The sequence below is a fragment of the Pseudophryne corroboree genome, chromosome 1, assembly GCF_028390025.1.
Source record: "Pseudophryne corroboree isolate aPseCor3 chromosome 1, aPseCor3.hap2, whole genome shotgun sequence".
Taxonomy (NCBI): domain Eukaryota; kingdom Metazoa; phylum Chordata; class Amphibia; order Anura; family Myobatrachidae; genus Pseudophryne; species Pseudophryne corroboree.
The window spans coordinates 764,496,579-764,514,922 of record NC_086444.1 but is presented as its reverse complement, the minus strand read 5'-3'; the positions used below and the strand labels follow the sequence as shown (position 1 = coordinate 764,514,922).

General features: G+C 41.5%; 1 protein-coding gene across 2 annotated transcripts in view; it reads right to left on the bottom strand.

Moving 5' to 3' along the window:
* The window catches only part of GRID2 (glutamate ionotropic receptor delta type subunit 2), a 1,619,892-nt gene that overhangs the window by 693,664 nt on the left and 907,884 nt on the right, over positions 1 to 18,344 (bottom strand). For both annotated transcript variants that reach the window (XR_010176066.1, XM_063917339.1), the window contains exon 5: positions 17,908 to 17,961. Coding sequence is in view for 1 of the 2 variants with exons in the window: in XM_063917339.1 (XP_063773409.1) it covers positions 17,908 to 17,961 (54 nt within the window). In the remaining variant the exon portion in view is untranslated. The remainder of the gene's footprint in view (positions 1 to 17,907; positions 17,962 to 18,344) is intronic.

The following is an 18,344-nucleotide window of genomic DNA, read 5'->3' as shown; positions in this document are numbered from 1 at the left end:
TAGTATTAATAACCTCAATAACCATAATTTCCACTCGTTTCCAGTCTATTCTGAACACCTCACGCCTCACAATATTATTTTAAGTCCTAAAATTTGCACCAAGGTCGCTAGATGACTAAGATAAGCGACTCAAGTGGCCGACACAAACACCTGGCCCATCTGGGAGTGGCACTGCAGTGTTAGACAGGATGGCAGATTTAAAAAATAGTCCCCAAACAGCACATGATGCAAAGAAAAAAAGAGGTGCAATGAGGTAGCTGTGTGACTAAGCTAAGCGACCCAAGTGGCCGACACAAACACCTGGCCCATCTAGGAGTGGCACTGCAGTGTCAGACAGGATGGCAGATTTAAAAAATAGTCCCCAAACAGCACATGATGCAAAGAAAAAAAGAGGTGCACCAAGGTCGCTGGATGGCTAAGCTAAGTGACCCAAGTGGCCGACACAAACACTTGGCCCATCTAGGAGTGGCACTGCAGTGTCAGACAGGATGGCACTTCAAAAAATAGTCCCCAAACAGCACATGATGCAAAGAAAAATGAAAGAAAAAAGAGGTGCAAGATGGAATTGTCCTTGGGCCCTCCCACCCACCCTTATGTTGTATAAACAGGACATGCACACTTTAACAAACCCATCATTTCAGCGACAGGGTGTGCCACACGACTGTGACTGAAATAACTGGTTGGTTTGGGCCCCCACCAAAAAAGAAGCAATCAATCTCTCCTTGCACAAACTGGCTCTACAGAGGCAGATGTCCACCTCCTCCTCATCCTCCGATTCCTCTCCCCTTTCACTGTGTACATCCCCATCCTCACAGATGATTAATTCGTCCCCACTGGAATCCACCATCTCAGGTCCCTGTGTACTTTCCGGAGGCAATTGCTGGTGAATGTCTCCATGGAGGAATTGATTATAATTCATTTTGATGAACATCATCTTCTCCACATTTTCTGGAAGTAACCTTGTACGCCGATTGCTGACAAGGTGAGCGGCTGCACTCAGGGCCGTTTCTAGACAATTTGGCTCCCAGTGCGAGATTTAAAAATGCGCCCCCCCCCCCAATTGCTCTAAAAAAAAAAAGCGTGCCCCCCTCATATAGCCATAAAAAGAAAAAGCATGCGCGCGCCGTAGACGCGCGCGCTCGCGACAAGGGTGTGACTTGATTAAAATGGGCGTGGTCTCATTAAAGTGGGCATGGCCTCATCTGATATCATCACACCCACCACAGGGGGGAAAAAATAAAAAAGTCCCCTTTTTACACATTACAGCAGGCAAGTGTCCCCATATTACACATCTCGGCAGGCAGGTGTCCCCATTTTGCAAAGTGCGGCAGGCAGGTGTCCCCATTTTACAAAGTGCGGCAGGCAGGTGTCCCCATTTTACACAATACGGAAGGCAGGTATCCCCATTTTACACAGTACAGTAGGCAGGTATCCCCATTTTACACAGTACGCAGGCAGGTGCCCCCATTTTACAAAGTGCAGCAGGCAGGTATCCCCATTTTACACAGTGCGGCAGGCAGGTATCCCCATGTTACACAGCGCGGCAGGCAGATATCCCCATTTTACACAGTACGCAGGCAGGTGCCCCCATATTACACAGTACGCAGGCAGGTGCCCCCATTTTACACAGTGCGGCAGGCATCCCCATTTTACACAGCGCGGCAGGCAGATATCCCCATTTTACACAGTACGCAGGCAGATGCCCCCATATTACACAGTACGCAGGCAGGTGCCCCCATATTACACAGTACGCAGGCAGGTGCCCCCACTTTACACAGTGCGGCAGGCAGGTATCCCCATAGGCAGGTATCCCCATAGGCAGGTGTCCCCATTTTACACAGTGCGGCAGGCAGGTTTCAAGTTGGGGGGAAGGAAGGGGGAGAGAGAGAATACTTACGTATTCCCGCTCTTCGGTCCCGCCGCCTCACGTCCCTCGCGCCGGCCGCCTCCTCCTTCATGCTTATCTCCTTATCGCCTCTCCCCGAGCGCTCCTGCTCAGGGGGCTGGGCTTCGCGGAATGACGCGTTTGCGTCGTGACGTCACGACGCAACGCGTCATTCCGCGAATCTCCGCCCCCCGAGCAGGAGCGCTCTGGATAGGCGATAAGGAGTAACAAAGTGCCGCGGCGGGCGCCCCGAGCGGTTGCACTGCTCGCCCGCCGCTAGAAACGGCACTGGCTGCACTAAACACTTTTTCGGAGTACACACTGGAGGGGGGGGGGCAATTTAGGTAAAATAAAGCCAGTTTGTGCAAGGGCCTCCAAATTGCCTCTTTTTCCTGCCAGTATACGTACGGACTGTCTGACGTGCCTACTTGGATGCGGTCACTCATATAATCCTCCACCATTCTTTCAATGGTGACAGAATCATATGCAGTGACAGTAGACGACATGTAAGTAATCGTTGGCAGGTCCTTCAGTCCGGACCAGATGTCAGCACTCGCTCCAGACTGCCCTGCATCACCGCCAGCGGGTGGGTTCGGAATTCTTAGCCTTTTCCTCACAGCCCCAGTTGCGGGAGAATGTGAAGGAGGAGCTGTTGACGGGTCACGTTCCGCTTGACTTGACAATTTTCTCACCAGCAGGTCTTTGAACCTCTGCAGACTTGTGTCTGCTGGAAAGAGAGATACAATGTAGGTTTTAAATCTAGGATCGAGCACGATGGCCAAAATGTAGTGCTCTGATTTCAACAGATTGACCACCCGTGAATCCTGGTGAAGCTAATTAAGGGCTCCATCCACAAGTCCCACATGCCTAGCGGAATCGCTCTGTTTTAGCTCCTTCAATCTCTCCAGCTTCTTCTGCAAAAGCCTGATGAGGGGAATGACCTGACTCAGGCTGGCAGTGTCTGAACTGACTTCATGTGTGGCAAGTTCAAAGGGTTGCAGAACCTTGCACAACGTTGAAATCATTCTCCACTGCGCTTGAGTCAGGTGCATTCCCCCTCCTTTGCCTATATCGTAGGTAGCTGTATAGGCTTGAATGGCCTTTTGCTGCTCCTCCATCCTCTGAAGCATATAGAGGGTTGAATTCCACCTCGTTATTACCTCTTGCTTCAGCTGATGGCAGGGCATGTTCAGGAGTGTTTGCTGGTGCTCCAGTCTTCGGCACGCGGTGGCTGAATGCCAAAAGTGGCCCACAATTCTTCGGGACACCGACAGCATCTCTTGCACGCCCCTGTCGTTTTTTAAATAATTCTGCACCACCAAATTCAATGTATGTGCAAAACATGGGACGTGCTGGAATTTGCCCAGATGTAATGCACGCACAATATTGGTGGCATTGTCCGATGTCACAAATCCCCAGGAGAGTCCAATTGGGGTAATCCATTCTGCGATGATGTTCCTCAGTTTCTGTAAGAGGTTGTCAGCTGTGTGCCTCTTATGGAAAGTGGTGATACAAAGCGTAGCCTGCCTAGGAACGAGTTGGCGTTTGAGAGATGCTGCTACTGGTGCCGCCGCTGCGGTTCTTGCTGCGGGAGGCAATACATCTACCCAGTGGGCTGTCACAGTCATATAGTCCTTAGTCTGCCCTACTCCACTTGTCCACATGTCCATGGTTAAGTGGACATTGGGTACAACTGCATTTTTTAGGACACTGGTGACTCTTTTTCTGAGGTCTGTGTACATTCTCGGTATCGCCTGCCTAGAGAAATGGAACCTAGATGGTATTTGGTACCGGGGACACCGTACCTCAAGCAATTCTCTAGTTTCCTGTGAATTAATGGTGGATACCGGAAACACGTTTAACACCGCCCAGGCTGCCAAGGCCTGAGTTATCCGCTTTGCAGCAGGATGAATGCTGTGATATTTCATCTTCCTCGCAAAGGACTGTTGGACAGTCAATTGCTTACTGGAAGTAGTACAAGTGGTCTTCCGACTTCCCCTCTGGGATGACGATCGACTCCCAGCAGCAACAACAGCAGCGCCAGCAGCAGTAGGCGTTACACTCAAGGATGCATCGTAGGAATCCCAGGCAGGAGAGGACTCGTCAGACTTGACAGTGACATGGCGTGCAGGACTATTGGCTTTCCTGTCTAAGGAGGAAATTGACACTGAGGGAGTTGGTGGTGTGGTTTGCATGAGCTTGGTTACAAGAGGAAGGGATTTAGTTGGCAGTGGACTGCTTCCGCTGTCACCCAAAGTTTTTGAACTTGTCAATGACTTCTGATGAATGCGCTCCAGGTGTCGTATAAGGGAGGATGTTCCGAGGTGTTTAACGTCCTTACCCCTACTTATTACAGCTTGACAAAGGCGACACAAGGCTTGACACCCGTTGTCCGCATTTCTGTTAAAATAATTCCACACCGAAGAGGTGATTTTTTTTGTAATTTGACCAGGCATGTCAATGGCCATATTCGTCCCATGGACAACAGGTGTCTCCCCGGATGCCTGACTTAAACAAACCACCTCACCATCAGAATCCTTCTTTTCAATTTCCTCCTCAGCGCCAGCAACACCCATATCCTCATCTTGGTGTACTTCAGCAGTGACATCTTCAATTTGACTATCAGGAAAATGGACTGCGGGTGCTCCTTCCAGCACTTGCAGGGGCGTGTAAATGGCGTAAGGTGCCACCTCTTCCCGTCCAGTGTTGGGAAAGTCAGGCATCGCAACCGACACAATTGGACTCTCCTTGGGGATTTGTGATTTAGAAGAACACACAGTTCTTTGCTGTGCTTTTGCCAGCTTAATTCTTTTCATTTTTCTAGCGAGAGGATGAGTGCTTCCATCCTCATGTGAATCTGAACCACTAGCCATGAACATAGGCCAGGGCCTCAGCCGTTCCTTGCCACTCCGTGTCGTAAATGGCATATTGGCAAGTTTACGCTTCTCATCAGATGCTTTTAATTTAGATTTTTGGGTCATTTTAATGAACTTTTGTTTTTTGGATTTTACATGCTCTCTACTATGACATTGGGCATCGGCCTTGGCAGATGACGTTGATGGCATTTCATTGTCTCAGCCATGACTAGTGGCAGCAGCTTCAGCACGAGGTGGAAGTGGATCTTGATCTTTCCCTATTTTACCCTCCACATTTTTGTTCTCCATTTTTTAATGTGTGGAATTATATGCCATTAATATATCAATAGCAATGGCCTACTGTACCGTACTGCTATATATTATATACTGGTGGTCAGCAAAATTATGCACTGTCCTCCTACTATATATACTGCACACAACTTAAATGCACCACAGGTATGGATGGATAATATACTTGATGACACAGAGGTAGGTAGAGCAGTGGACTACTGTACCGTACTGCTATATATTATATACTGGTGGTCAGCAAAATTATGCACTGTCCTCCTACTATATATACTGCGCACAACTTAAATGCACCACAGGAATGGATGGATAGTATACTTGACGACACAGAGGTAGGTAGAGCAGTGGACTACTGTACCGTACTGCTATATATTATATACTGGTGGTCAGCAAAATTATGCACTGTCCTCCTACTATATATACTGCGCACAACTTAAATGCACCACAGGTATGGATGGATAGTATACTTGATGACACAGAGGTAGGTAGAGCAGTGGACTACTGTACCGTACTGCTATATATTATATACTGGTGGTCAGCAAAATTATGCACTGTCCTCCTACTATATATACCGCGCACAACTTAAATGCACCACAGGTATGGATGGATAGTATACTTGATGACACAGAGGTAGGTATAGCAGTGGACTACTGTACCGTACTGCTATATATTATATACTGGTGGTCAGCAAAATTATGCACTGTCCTCCTACTATATATACTGCGCACAACTAAAATGCACCACAGGTATGGATGGATAGTATACTTGACAACACAGAGGTAGGTAGAGCAGTGGACTACTGTACCATACTGATATAATACTGGTGGTCACTGGTCAGCAAAATTCTGCACTGTCCTCCTACTATATACTGCAATGCAGCACAGATATGGAGCGTTTTTCAGGCAGAGAATGTAGATATTTTCAGCACACTGAGCACAGATATTTGCAAGCACACTGAGCACAGATATTTGCATCACACTGAGCACAGATATTTGCAGCACACTGAACACAACTGAGAGAACGCTGCACGTCCTCTCCCTATCATCTCCAATGCACGAGTGAAAATGGTGGCGACGCGCGGCTCCTTATATAGAATACGAATCTCGCGAGAATCCGACAGCTGGATGATGACGTTCGGGCGTGCTCGAATCCGAGTCTGCCTCGGAACCGTGTAAAATGGGTGAAGTTCGGGGGGGTTCGGATTCCGAGGAACCGAACCCGCTCATCACTAATATACAGACTCAGAAACACACAGATATTCAAGTGTTACATATAAAAATAATCAGCACAGTCTCCTGGTGTGTCTTACTAACATTGTGTTGAGACCAGGGGCGGATTGGCCATAAGGCTCACCAGGAAGATTCCTGGTAGGCTGACATGACTTTGGGGCCTATATTGTGTGATATGTGGCCCCACCCACACATGACAAGCAGCCCACTGCACTCATTACACTGCATTGTCCCCATTAATTGTTATTCTATCTCTGCAGTACAAAATCTCTGCAGTACAAAAACTCTGCCATCTAGTGATGCTACCATGGCTACATGGTATATACCTCTTGTGCTGCCCATGTTGGGACACTTCTACAAAATTTTACAGGGCCACTTTTAGTTCCCAATCTGCCCCTGGTTGTGACTGATATGTATTTTTAGCAAAAAAGACATCCGATGCTAGCAGAGTTTCACGTGTGGCATGCAGTATAGAGGCTCGATTTTTGAGGACACATCTGCCTAGAAACTTGAATTCTCTTGTCCAGGAATGACCCTATGAAATGATACCCATATACAAAGTTACTAAGAGGCCTATTTACTAAGCCTTCGAGAGTGAGAAAGTGGTGAGAGATAAAGTAGCAGCTAATCAGCTCCTAACTGCCACGTTTCAGCTGTGCTTCAAAAATGACAGGAGCTGGTAGGTTGGTACTTTATTTCTCTCCACTTTATCTCTCGCTAAGGCTTTGTCAATAGAGCCCTATATGACCCCAAGAAAATGGTAATTGTTAAATTACCTTTTTAAGCTTTTTAACCTGGGCTTAAATGGTTTTACGTGTAATTGAATCTTAAATTTCTTGACTGATAGGCCTCAAGTAGTTAGGCTAGATAAATCTGTGTCTGGTGAGATCCATATAGGCACGGGGGTTCCACAAAGGGTTTGTTTTGAGCCAGTTATTATATTCATTTTTTACGTATGATTGTTTTTCAGTTATTGATTCTGTTAAAGTGGTGAAATTTGCAGATGATTTAGCGATTGTTGGTCTGATAAGTGGAAACGATGAGAAATCTTATAGATATGAAATTTTACGTTTACAGGAATGGAGTAAAGTAAATTGTTTGATTTTAAAAACATCCAAAACAAAGGAAATGGTTGTTGATTATAGATGTGGTAGTAATAGACCGTTACTTCCTGTATTTTTGGATGGAAAGCCAATTGAGGAGGTGGCTTCTTTTAAATTTTTGGGCATGCACATGGCAAATGATCTAACTTGGTCCTTAAATTGTAATTTTTTGATTAAGAAGGCGCAGCAGCGCCTTTTCTTCTTAAGAAGACTTAGGGCTGTCTGTTTGAGTACGAGCACCCTAGTTAGGTTTTAGCAAAGTATTATAGAGAGTGTTTTGACGTATGGGATTATAGTATGGTTTGGAAACTGTACTGTAGCAGAATGTATTGCCCTTGAACGCGTGGTAAAAACTGCTAGTAAGATTATTGGGGTGTCTCTGCCCTGTTTGAAGGACTCTTTTGGGAAAAAAGTGTTAAGGAAAGCTAGGTGTATACTGGCTGATGAAAGTCATTCAAATTGTTTGGTCTTTGAAAGATTGCCATCCCTAAAATGTTTTAGGAGTGTTCGTTCTCACACTAATCGTATGTTGAACAGTTTTTTCCCAACAGCCATTCGGATGTTAAATGATCACCAGGCTTAGTGCTAAATCTTGTATAAATGAAGTATGGTTTTATTGTTTATTCTTTTGTGCGAAATGTTCACATTGTATCTCATTGACATCTCATTGCTGTCTTGTTAATGACAAATAAAGTATATTATTATTATTATTATCATTATTATTATTATTTTGCTGTTTGCTATTTTGGCCCTTCCATTGTTCTATTGTTCCCAGTTTTACTTAAGGTGCTGCCATAAAAGGACTTTTTCCCTTTTAAGAATAAGGAAATGTATTATCAGTCATTCTCAGCCTCAACCCAACATGCAGAGTTTGTGCATGCCTGATGAAGCTGTGCCACCGGTTCCTGGTGTTTGCAGCTGGATGGAAGGAATATACCACCGGAAACAGAATGTGACTGTGGCAACCACCATACACCCAATATCAAACAGAACACCCATTTGCATCAAACTGGGAACATCTATGGTTGTAAATGATTGGTTTCCAATGTTCACCTCTACTTTGTTACCCACTGCATCCACTTTGCTGCTCTCCTTATGGACCAGCTTCTCCCACATCTCTCCATCACTTATCATGCACATAAATCAACTATGGATTAGTTAAGTGTGGTGAGGTATTAATGTATGTGTGTTTGTGTGTGTGTGAGGGTAGTTTAATGTAGACATACTGTATATGGGGACATGTACAATGCTTCTCTTACACATGTGCGCACTAAATTAATAAAACAGCCCATAGGTTGAAATAATATTAACTATTATATAACACAGCATATTTTCCTTACTGATTATAGGTTATTTATACTAATATTGCATTTTCTGGTACAGGCCAAGTCATACATTGCTGCATATTGTAGACCTGAAAGTGTGTAACACGGCAAACATGCCACATTTGCCTCTATTGTTTTAGCTCAGATATTATGTTCCAAGAAAAGACACAGTCACCTTCACTGTCACTTAAGAAATGCCATTTAAACAGTATTTGGCTGTCTTTCTATTAATCATCCCAAATTATGCTATATTAATTTTCAGTCAAAAAAGCTACATTACAGCCAAGAATACAACAAAACACTTCCCTTTGGCATGTCAGCCAATGTCTTCTCAAAGACCCTTTAAACATTTTATACAACACTTTAATTTCAAAATATATCCAAATAATACTGTTGACATGATTTTAAAGGGGAGGTGTTGTCATGCGTGCAAAAAGTAGAGATGTGCACTGGACATTTTTCGGGTTTTATGTTTTGGTTTTGGATTCGGTTCCACGGCCGTGTTTTGGATTCGGACGCGTTTTGGCAAAACCTCCCTGAAAATTTTTTGACGGATTCGGGTGTGTTTTGGATTCGGGTGTTTTTTTTCAAAAACCCCTCAAAAACAGCTTAAATCATAGAATTTGGGGGTAATTTTGATCCTATAGTATTATTAACCTCAATAACCACAATTTCCACTCATTTCCAGTCTATTCTGAACACCTCACACCTCACAATACTATTTTTAGTCCTAAAATTTGAACCAAGGTCACTGGATTACTAAGCAAAGCGACCCAAGAGGGCGGCACAAACACCTGGCCCATCTAGGAGTGGCACTGCAGTGTCAGACAGGATGGCACTTAAAAAATTGGCCCCAAACAGCACATGATGCAAAGAAAAGAGAAAAAGAGGTGCACTGTGGTCACTGGACGGCTAAGTTAAGCGACACAAACACCTCAATATCACAGGAATTATTTGTTCTAATCAATAGTATTACTGCTCCAAATCACTGGAAGAAAATGATAAAATCACTGGAATTATTCATTCTAATCAATGGTATTATTGGTCCAAATCACTGGAAGAAAATCACTGGAATTATTCGTTCTAACTTCTAATCAATGGTATTATTGGTCCAAATCACTGGAAGAAAATGACAAAATCACTGGAATTATTCGTTCTAACTTCTAATCAATGGTATTATTGGTCCTAATCACTGGAAGAAAATGACAAAATCACTGGAATTATTCGTTCTAATCAATGGTATTATTGGTCCAAATAACTGGAAGAAAATGACAAAATCACTGGAATTATTCATTCTAATCAATAGTATTATTGGTCCAAATCACTGGAAGAAAATGACAAAATCACTGGAATTATTCGTTCTAATCAATGGTATTATTGGTCCAAATCACTGGAAGAAAATGGAATGGATGGATACTTGCAGTGACACAGAGCTGCAAGATACAGCAATGGCCTACTGTACAACTATATACTGTTAGTCACCAAAATGCTGCACTGTAATACTAGAAGCTATAGAAACGTATATATATATATTATTGTATATATCAGTACAGACAGAGCAGTGTAACTGTAACCCATGTGTCCTGACAAGCAGTATAGAAGCTATAGAAAGTATATATAATATTGCTGTATATCAGTACAGAGCGGTGTAACTGTGAGCCATGTGTCCTGACAAGCAGTATAGAAGCTACAGAAAAGTATATATATATATATATATCTATCTGTATATCAGTAGTAGTACAGAGCGGTGTAACTGTGACACATGTGTGACACAGTGTAACTGATGTGTCCTGACAAGCAGTATAGAAGCTATAGAAAATGATTTTAAATTATTGTATATATCAGTACAGAGCGGTGTAACTGTGACACATGTGTCCTGACAAGCAGTATAGAAGCTATAGAAAAAGATTTAAAATTATTGTATATATCAGTACAGAGCGGTGTAACTGTGACACATGTGTGTCCTGACAAGCAGTATAGAAGCTATAGAAAATGATTTAAAATTATTGTATATAATTCAGTACAGAGCGTTGTAACTGTGACACATGTGTGTCCTGACAAGCAGTATAGAAGCTATAGAAAATGATTTAAAATAATTGTATATAATTCAATACCGAGCACCATTGACACTGGTGCAGAAATAAGCACAGTCTTGCACATCAGGTGCCTGGTGTAATGGCTTGCGAGACGCTTTTTAAAGCAGCAAACGTTTACAAGGCAAAACCTGGTTGGTTTTGCCTTGTGAACACTTGCTTTAAAAAAAGTACGAGTTCGACCGGAGTCTCGGAGCTCCGGCCATCTCGCAAGCTATTACATCTGGCCCCAAAACTCTGGTCATGAAAATGCACTTGGTAGCACCGTAGCAGAGCTGTAGCTGCCTATTTTAGTGCACTGGGTGAGGGGAAAAAATTTTGGATCAATATTGGAGACAGGGCCATATGCATCATTGCTTGGAAAGTGATAAAATGGAGAGTGATAAAGCCCCAGCCAATCAGCTCCTAAATGCCATTTTTCAAACACAGCCTGTGACATGGCAGAATGGACCGTGTTTGGCTGGCACTTTTTCTTTCTATAACTTTCCAAGCGATGATGCATCTAGCCCATAATGTTTTAACAGAATCGATCTAAAGAGCCTGATGATACCGCATGAATGTACTTACCTGGTTCTATGCATCTCCTGCTCTACTGCACATGCTTTGGTTTTTCTGTCTTCTCTTTTGTTTAACTATGCATGTACAATGCTAATCTAGTCCCCTAACAGCACATGCCTCAAAATCATATTATACTGCACACATATACTAGTAATACTGCATTTATTGAAAAGATTGATGCAGGATCACCAATTGGCCATACCTTCTTGGTAGTATGTGGCAAAATCACACACCCTAATGCTGTAGTGGTTGGGCCAGAGCAGCAAGTGCAGTGCATCTGGGGGTGTGGCCAAAGAAAACTAGTACCAAGAGGAGGTGGAGGACTTTGGTGGTCCAAGGGCTCTATTAGACCAGGGATGCAGGGTAGAGCAAGAGTGTCATGTGGAGGTCCATGCTGTTGTGTGATATGCACTAGCATGCGTGTTTTTACATAGAGGCGCATTTAACAAGAGACAACCCTTATTGTGTATTATAATTATTATAATTCAGCTATAAGATTGTGTATTATAATTCAACTTTCATTGAAAACCAACTTGCTGTATATACTGTATGTTGAGCTGGAGAGAACAAAGGCAGAATACCTCAATAATGCTACCTAGAGTATTGAAAAGACAAAGAAAGATTTTTGTAGCACATTGCACTTTTAATTTGTATTATTATTATTATTATTATTATTATTAATTTTATAAAATAGCATTTATTCAATTTGTTTTTAATATAGTTATATCTGTAATAATGCAATTTACCAGAAGTGGATTTTTTAAATATTATTTTTACAATAAAGAAAACCACTGTGTTTCTTAAATTAAGGACCTCTGTGCAGTTTTAGCCCATATTACATTGAAACAGAGATACTGTAGTTCTCTGAAACAAAATAATGGTGATGTTAGTCTAGATATTGGCTAACTAATATTTACTGTATATGGTATCACAAGGGTTCTTTACCGCAGTGTATAGGGATAGAATATATAGAAAAATTACATAGGAACAGAGTGACAAAATGTAGACAGTTACAAACAAGTTCATATAGTACAGTACAGTCATTATTAAATTATAACTAAATTATGAAAATTGCATAATTGAGAAAACAACTGGAACTGCTCACAAGAGCTTACATTCTAAAGGCTGATAATATTTGTATATCTAATAAAAAATACATAAGGAGATTATGGAGTATCCTTGATATAAAGAAACAACTTTTCTTACTGTATCTCTATTGCACAAATCTATAAATAGAATAAAATGAAAAAAAAATTCACTGAGAAATTATGTTATACAATTTTAAAAACAATTTTAGTAACATTTAGAACTTAAAAATAAAACAAATGAAAGGGCATTGTGCTAAAAGTTAGTCATGTCTGCACTCCTGAACACATTCAGCTACTGTTTTATAAATAGCATTTGGAAATGTTCACACAGTAGGGGACATAACAGAATAACATTTAAATATAATAACATATATAATTAACCAGTGCAGATTGTTTAGTTGTGTAATGTTTAAGCTGTAGAGACTGTACCAGCTGTACCTGCTCAGCAGTACATTTACTGTGCTGCATGTCTGTGCCTTTTTGCTGCTCACTCACAGAAGCCTGAGGTGAGACTCTGAGCTACTGTACACCTTTATGGCCTGCCTTGGGCACTAGAGAGGTAGGTGTAATGGAGTAGCTTACAAGGCAAACAGGAGGCTACACATACAGTATAACTCAGTACATTGTATGTATAGACTAAAGGTACATTTACAATTAAATTATTAAATTAATATCAGCATATAGTAGTGATCCCGTTCCTAGATAAATTAGCTACAAGCAAGAAATTTCTACTGATTGCACATGATGGCTTCATAATGATTTTCTTTTAATAATATGGAATCATATCTCACTTTCACTTTATCATACCTCCCAACATGACCCTCTCCTGGAGGGACAAAATGCTCTGCTCCTGGACTTCCCTCTTAATTGGTGATTGCCATCACGTGTTCTGAAATACCATTCTTATCTTATCCATTAACCTGTTTAAAACAGGTGCCGGTAATCATAAATTAAGAGAACAGTCCAGTAGCAAAAATTAAAAAGAAGACCTTGGCGCACCGCGAGTGAAAGGAAAAGTCAGAAAGGAATGGTCAGACTATTTATTGCTTTATTTGCACATTTAAGATATTTATGATAGTAAAATCAAAATAAAAACAAAATAAAAATAGCACGTTTTATCTAAACATTATCTAATGCACACAACAATATGATAATAACAATCTATTGTTTTTTATGGATGGTGGAATCAGTGTGTCAATACCTAAACTCGTCCCAAAAAGGGGTGTAGGGAAAAAGTCCCGAGACCTGCTTATCCCATGTAGATGAATGTCCTTTTAGGAAAGCAATTATGAAATTTAGAGGTCTTCCTATAATAATATGTCACCGTGTATTGCCTCGTCCCAGCTGTATTGCTTATTAGCTGATGGATCTCCTGGGAGGATCACGATTTTATGCACCCTTATCCACTGCAACTATTTGTGCTGTATCGGGACCTCCCGGCACTCTGCCTTATTCCACGCCACACATGTGAGTTTAGTGCTTATCGTGTAACAGTACCTCTGTGTCGGGAGTGCCCAGGGTTCTCCGTTTCCTCCTTTCCCGGGTCCGTACCTGTGGGACCTCCGGTGGGGCCGGACAGCCGATTCCCAGAGCTCCGATACCGCTTGTATCGTCTGGCCCGCAAGCGTGGAACGCAGGCCAGTCGCTTCCGGTTTCGCGGCTTCCGGGGTACACGTCTTGTTCAGCAGATCAGTGGCAAGAGGAATGTGCTCCAGTTCCTAAGGTTGACGTCCAAAAGGATTATTGGACGTCAACCTTAGGAACTGGAGCACATTCCTCTTGCCACTGATCTGCTGAACAAGACGTGTACCCCGGAAGCCGCGAAACCGGAAGCGACTGGCCTGCGTTCCACGCTTGCGGGCCAGACGATACAAGCGGTATCGGAGCTCTGGGAATCGGCTGTCCGGCCCCACCGGAGGTCCCACAGGTACGGACCCGGGAAAGGAGGAAACGGAGAACCCTGGGCACTCCCGACACAGAGGTACTGTTACACGATAAGCACTAAACTCACATGTGTGGCGTGGAATAAGGCAGAGTGCCGGGAGGTCCCGATACAGCACAAATAGTTGCAGTGGATAAGGGTGCATAAAATCGTGATCCTCCCAGGAGATCCATCAGCTAATAAGCAATACAGCTGGGACGAGGCAATACACGGTGACATATTATTATAGGAAGACCTCTAAATTTCATAATTGCTTTCCTAAAAGGACATTCATCTACATGGGATAAGCAGGTCTCGGGACTTTTTCCCTACACCCCTTTTTGGGACGAGTTTAGGTATTGACACACTGATTCCACCATCCATAAAAAACAATAGATTGTTATTATCATATTGTTGTGTGCATTAGATAATGTTTAGATAAAACGTGCTATTTTTATTTTGTTTTTATTTTGATTTTACTATCATAAATATCTTAAATGTGCAAATAAAGCAATAAATAGTCTGACCATTCCTTTCTGACTTTTCCTTTCACTCGCGGTGCGCCAAGGTCTTCTTTTTAATTTTTGACTCAGTCCATACTAGTAAGGGTACTAGTTCACCTATTGGCTGCACCACTTTCCTACCTGGCTGTAACAGCCTTCTCCTATACCCTCTTTATTTCTCCTTTCTTCCACTTTTTCTCCCATGCAAAAGAGGTCGCGCAGGTAGTACTTGTCTTTACAAAGTCCAGTAGCAAAGCATTTTGTCCCTCCTGGAGAGGGTCATTTGGGAGGTAAGCATTATATACACAATATTCTGTTTGGATTTTGTGTATGTGCCTTATAGGTCCAGAAAACAAACAAAAAAATGATTCTCATTGATAGCCACAGTTGGAATATGGAAAGCTGTGAAGTGAATCCCCCAATCTCATTGAAAACATTTTCACCCTCAGGAAGGCCCATGTGTCTCCTAATTCAGCCTTGAGCCTGCCCCCAATGGAGGGCCTGTTTGATAATATTAAACAGCTTCAGCAGGGCAAAAAAAGTAGTAAAAAAGAATTGCCATTCATTTACTCTGATTGCTTCAGACATTCCTGAGGTAGATTATCTGTGATTTAGCTAAGGTTGATGATTTATCATCATCAGACCACTTCAGATTTACTCCATTTTGATCTACCAATTCAGGAATAAAGAAGTACTGTACAGAAATAAGTATTGTATGTGCAAATGGGATTCTATTGAGCACATGTTGGACTGGTTCCGGTATTTGTTAACATAATTCTTGGAGCATTATCTGTAACAATGTGTTAGATCAAAGCATCATATAATAAGTTCAATCAAAAGTTAGGATCACCTGCTTAAGTACAGTACAATGTTTTGCGACTGGCTGGTATATGTTGGGTTTGATATGCTAGTCATTTGGGATGTATAATTTTAATTATTTTAGGCAATTATATTTGTTATTGTTAGATATATACTGTATTTTAGGCACTGCCGAACCCTTGTGGCAACATATAAATGAATAATAATAATAATAATAATAATAATATCATCAATATGTCATGCCACATCACACAACACCATTGTGTTACACAGCCTGGTAATGTGTCAAATGGTGAACGCATATCATTGGCAAACAACAAAAGAAAACAGACACCACAATGAGAAATCCAAGCTTTGGCACAGTGATTGTGTTCTGGTTATACTTGCTGTATTTCAGCCAATCAGAGTTTATGTCAGTGCAGTAGGAGGTACAATATTTAGCACTGTGATTGGCCCCAGCTGCTTTTCCTTCTAGTAGAATACACTCTTTGTGGAGTGAAATGCTACAAACAAGATGAGGCTGACCCTAACCAATATATTAATAGGGGTCCATGAGACTGTGCCGTATACAGAATTTATACTTTTGCCAGACCACATTAAATATTAATATTTATGTCTTGCCAAAAAGTGTATCCTTTTCAGTGTAATACAGATGCGAAGAATTCATCTTTGTGTTACAGTAAGTAATAGTTTTCCATCATGCCAAAAAGGTCTTGAATAAAAATATAAAGAGGTCCACAAAAAAGGTGATACTTTAATACTTAAATAAGTCAGTATTTCAGGAAGCCAGCTACAAAGATGGGGGAGCCATGCATGGCGAATTTACTCAAAAATAATATGTGTTTTAACAAATGTACATTGCAACTTACACACTAGGGTTAATTTTTGTCTGGTGCCCATTAACCTACCAGTATAATTTTGGATTGTGGGGGGCGGGGGGGGGGGGGGGAGTCTGGAGTACCTGAAGGAAACTCGTGCAAGCACGGGGAGAATATACAAACTCCACACAGTTAGGGCCATGTTGGGAGTTGAACCCATAACCTCAGTGCTATGAGGCAGTAATATATTCACACATGTATGGAGATAGAACTCTCTTGATTTTAAATGTATAAAACAGCTTTGGTGCAAGATCCATACAAAATCAACCATCAGACCTATTTTAGTTTCTTTGATAGAATAGATTCAGCAGACATAGTGCAGTTAAGTAGAAAGGAATATTACATTTATTGTGAATAGTACATCACAATGGCCAACCATGGGCTTCCCTACTGTTTACATTTGTTTCAGACTGAGGAGCACATATTCAGACTAGTTGAAAGCAGCAGTTGACTTGTTTTAAAGAAGTGTTCCCCTTAGCTCCCATTTTATCATCTAAATATATGCTGGAGGAAGAGAGATGCAGATGCACACTCTTAGTACTAAGAACACTGATAGTAAAAATAATTTAAATAAACTCTCACAATTAACATGGAGTATAATTGAAGTTTTTAACACACATTTGTGCAAATATGCGGGCCCATGTACCGCGGCCAGGTGACTTCATCACATGGGTCCCTAACATTCCTAATACTATCATATTCTATAAATATATTCAGGACTTACCTCTAAATAGGGCCTTATCAATGTGTGATCTGAAATGCAGGAACCCAGCTAATTAAAACACCTGAGGGTGAATGGGAGGGGTGCCAATACCAGAGGAATGAAGCCTTGCCTTCCAATGTACAATATATACACAAATATAGTGGAAAAAGGGGGGGACCTGGACTGCACATCCTTTTACTAAAGATATCAAGAGGTACATGGGCCCGCATATTTGCGCAAATGTGTGCTAAGAACTTCAATTATACTCCATGTTAGTTGTGAGGGTTTATTTAAATTATTTTTTACTATCAGTGTTCTTAGTACTAAGAGTGTGCATCTGCATCTCTCTTCCTCAAGCATAGTATTAGAAGCCTCAGCATGATAGCACCTCTTGATATCTTTAGCAACAGGATGTGCAGTCCAGGTCAACCCCCTTTTATTATCTAAATATACCCAGCTGGGACAGGTTTCTCTGTTGATTACATTGAAAAATCATTTCTTAATTTACCGGTCTACAGTTCTGTCACTGTTTTGAAAACCAGCATCAACAGATGCTTTGCAAAGTCATACTCAATTTAAGAATGTCCTATCTTTGTACAAATAGGATTAACACTTTACAATAACATTAGTGCACCATTTACCTCATTTATAATGATCCAGTGACAGTCAAAGGCAACCAAATTAGTCTCAACGACCTGCAAAAGAAAAAACAATGAGTGTGAGTCAGCACACATTACAAGTAGGGTGCATTCAATCATGTGCAGAATAAGATGCTCTAACAGAGCTTTGTCATTCAGATGGAAGTTGATAACCTTTAAAATACAATCTTATGCTTTTATTTGTCTTCTTAATTAGACAATGAAAAAGTATCCATAAAATATGAGAAGTCAATTTAAAGAAATCAAGTAGAGAACATTGAAGAATGTAATGACTTACTGTACTAAACATTGGAGTATGTAGTTAGATGCTGAAAAGAACACAGGCTAGAATTTTATTTTCATTTTTATACAACTAACATTTTAACATAAGAGCACCCATGTAAAATGTATCAGTGTGTGTGTGTGTGTGTGTGTGTGTG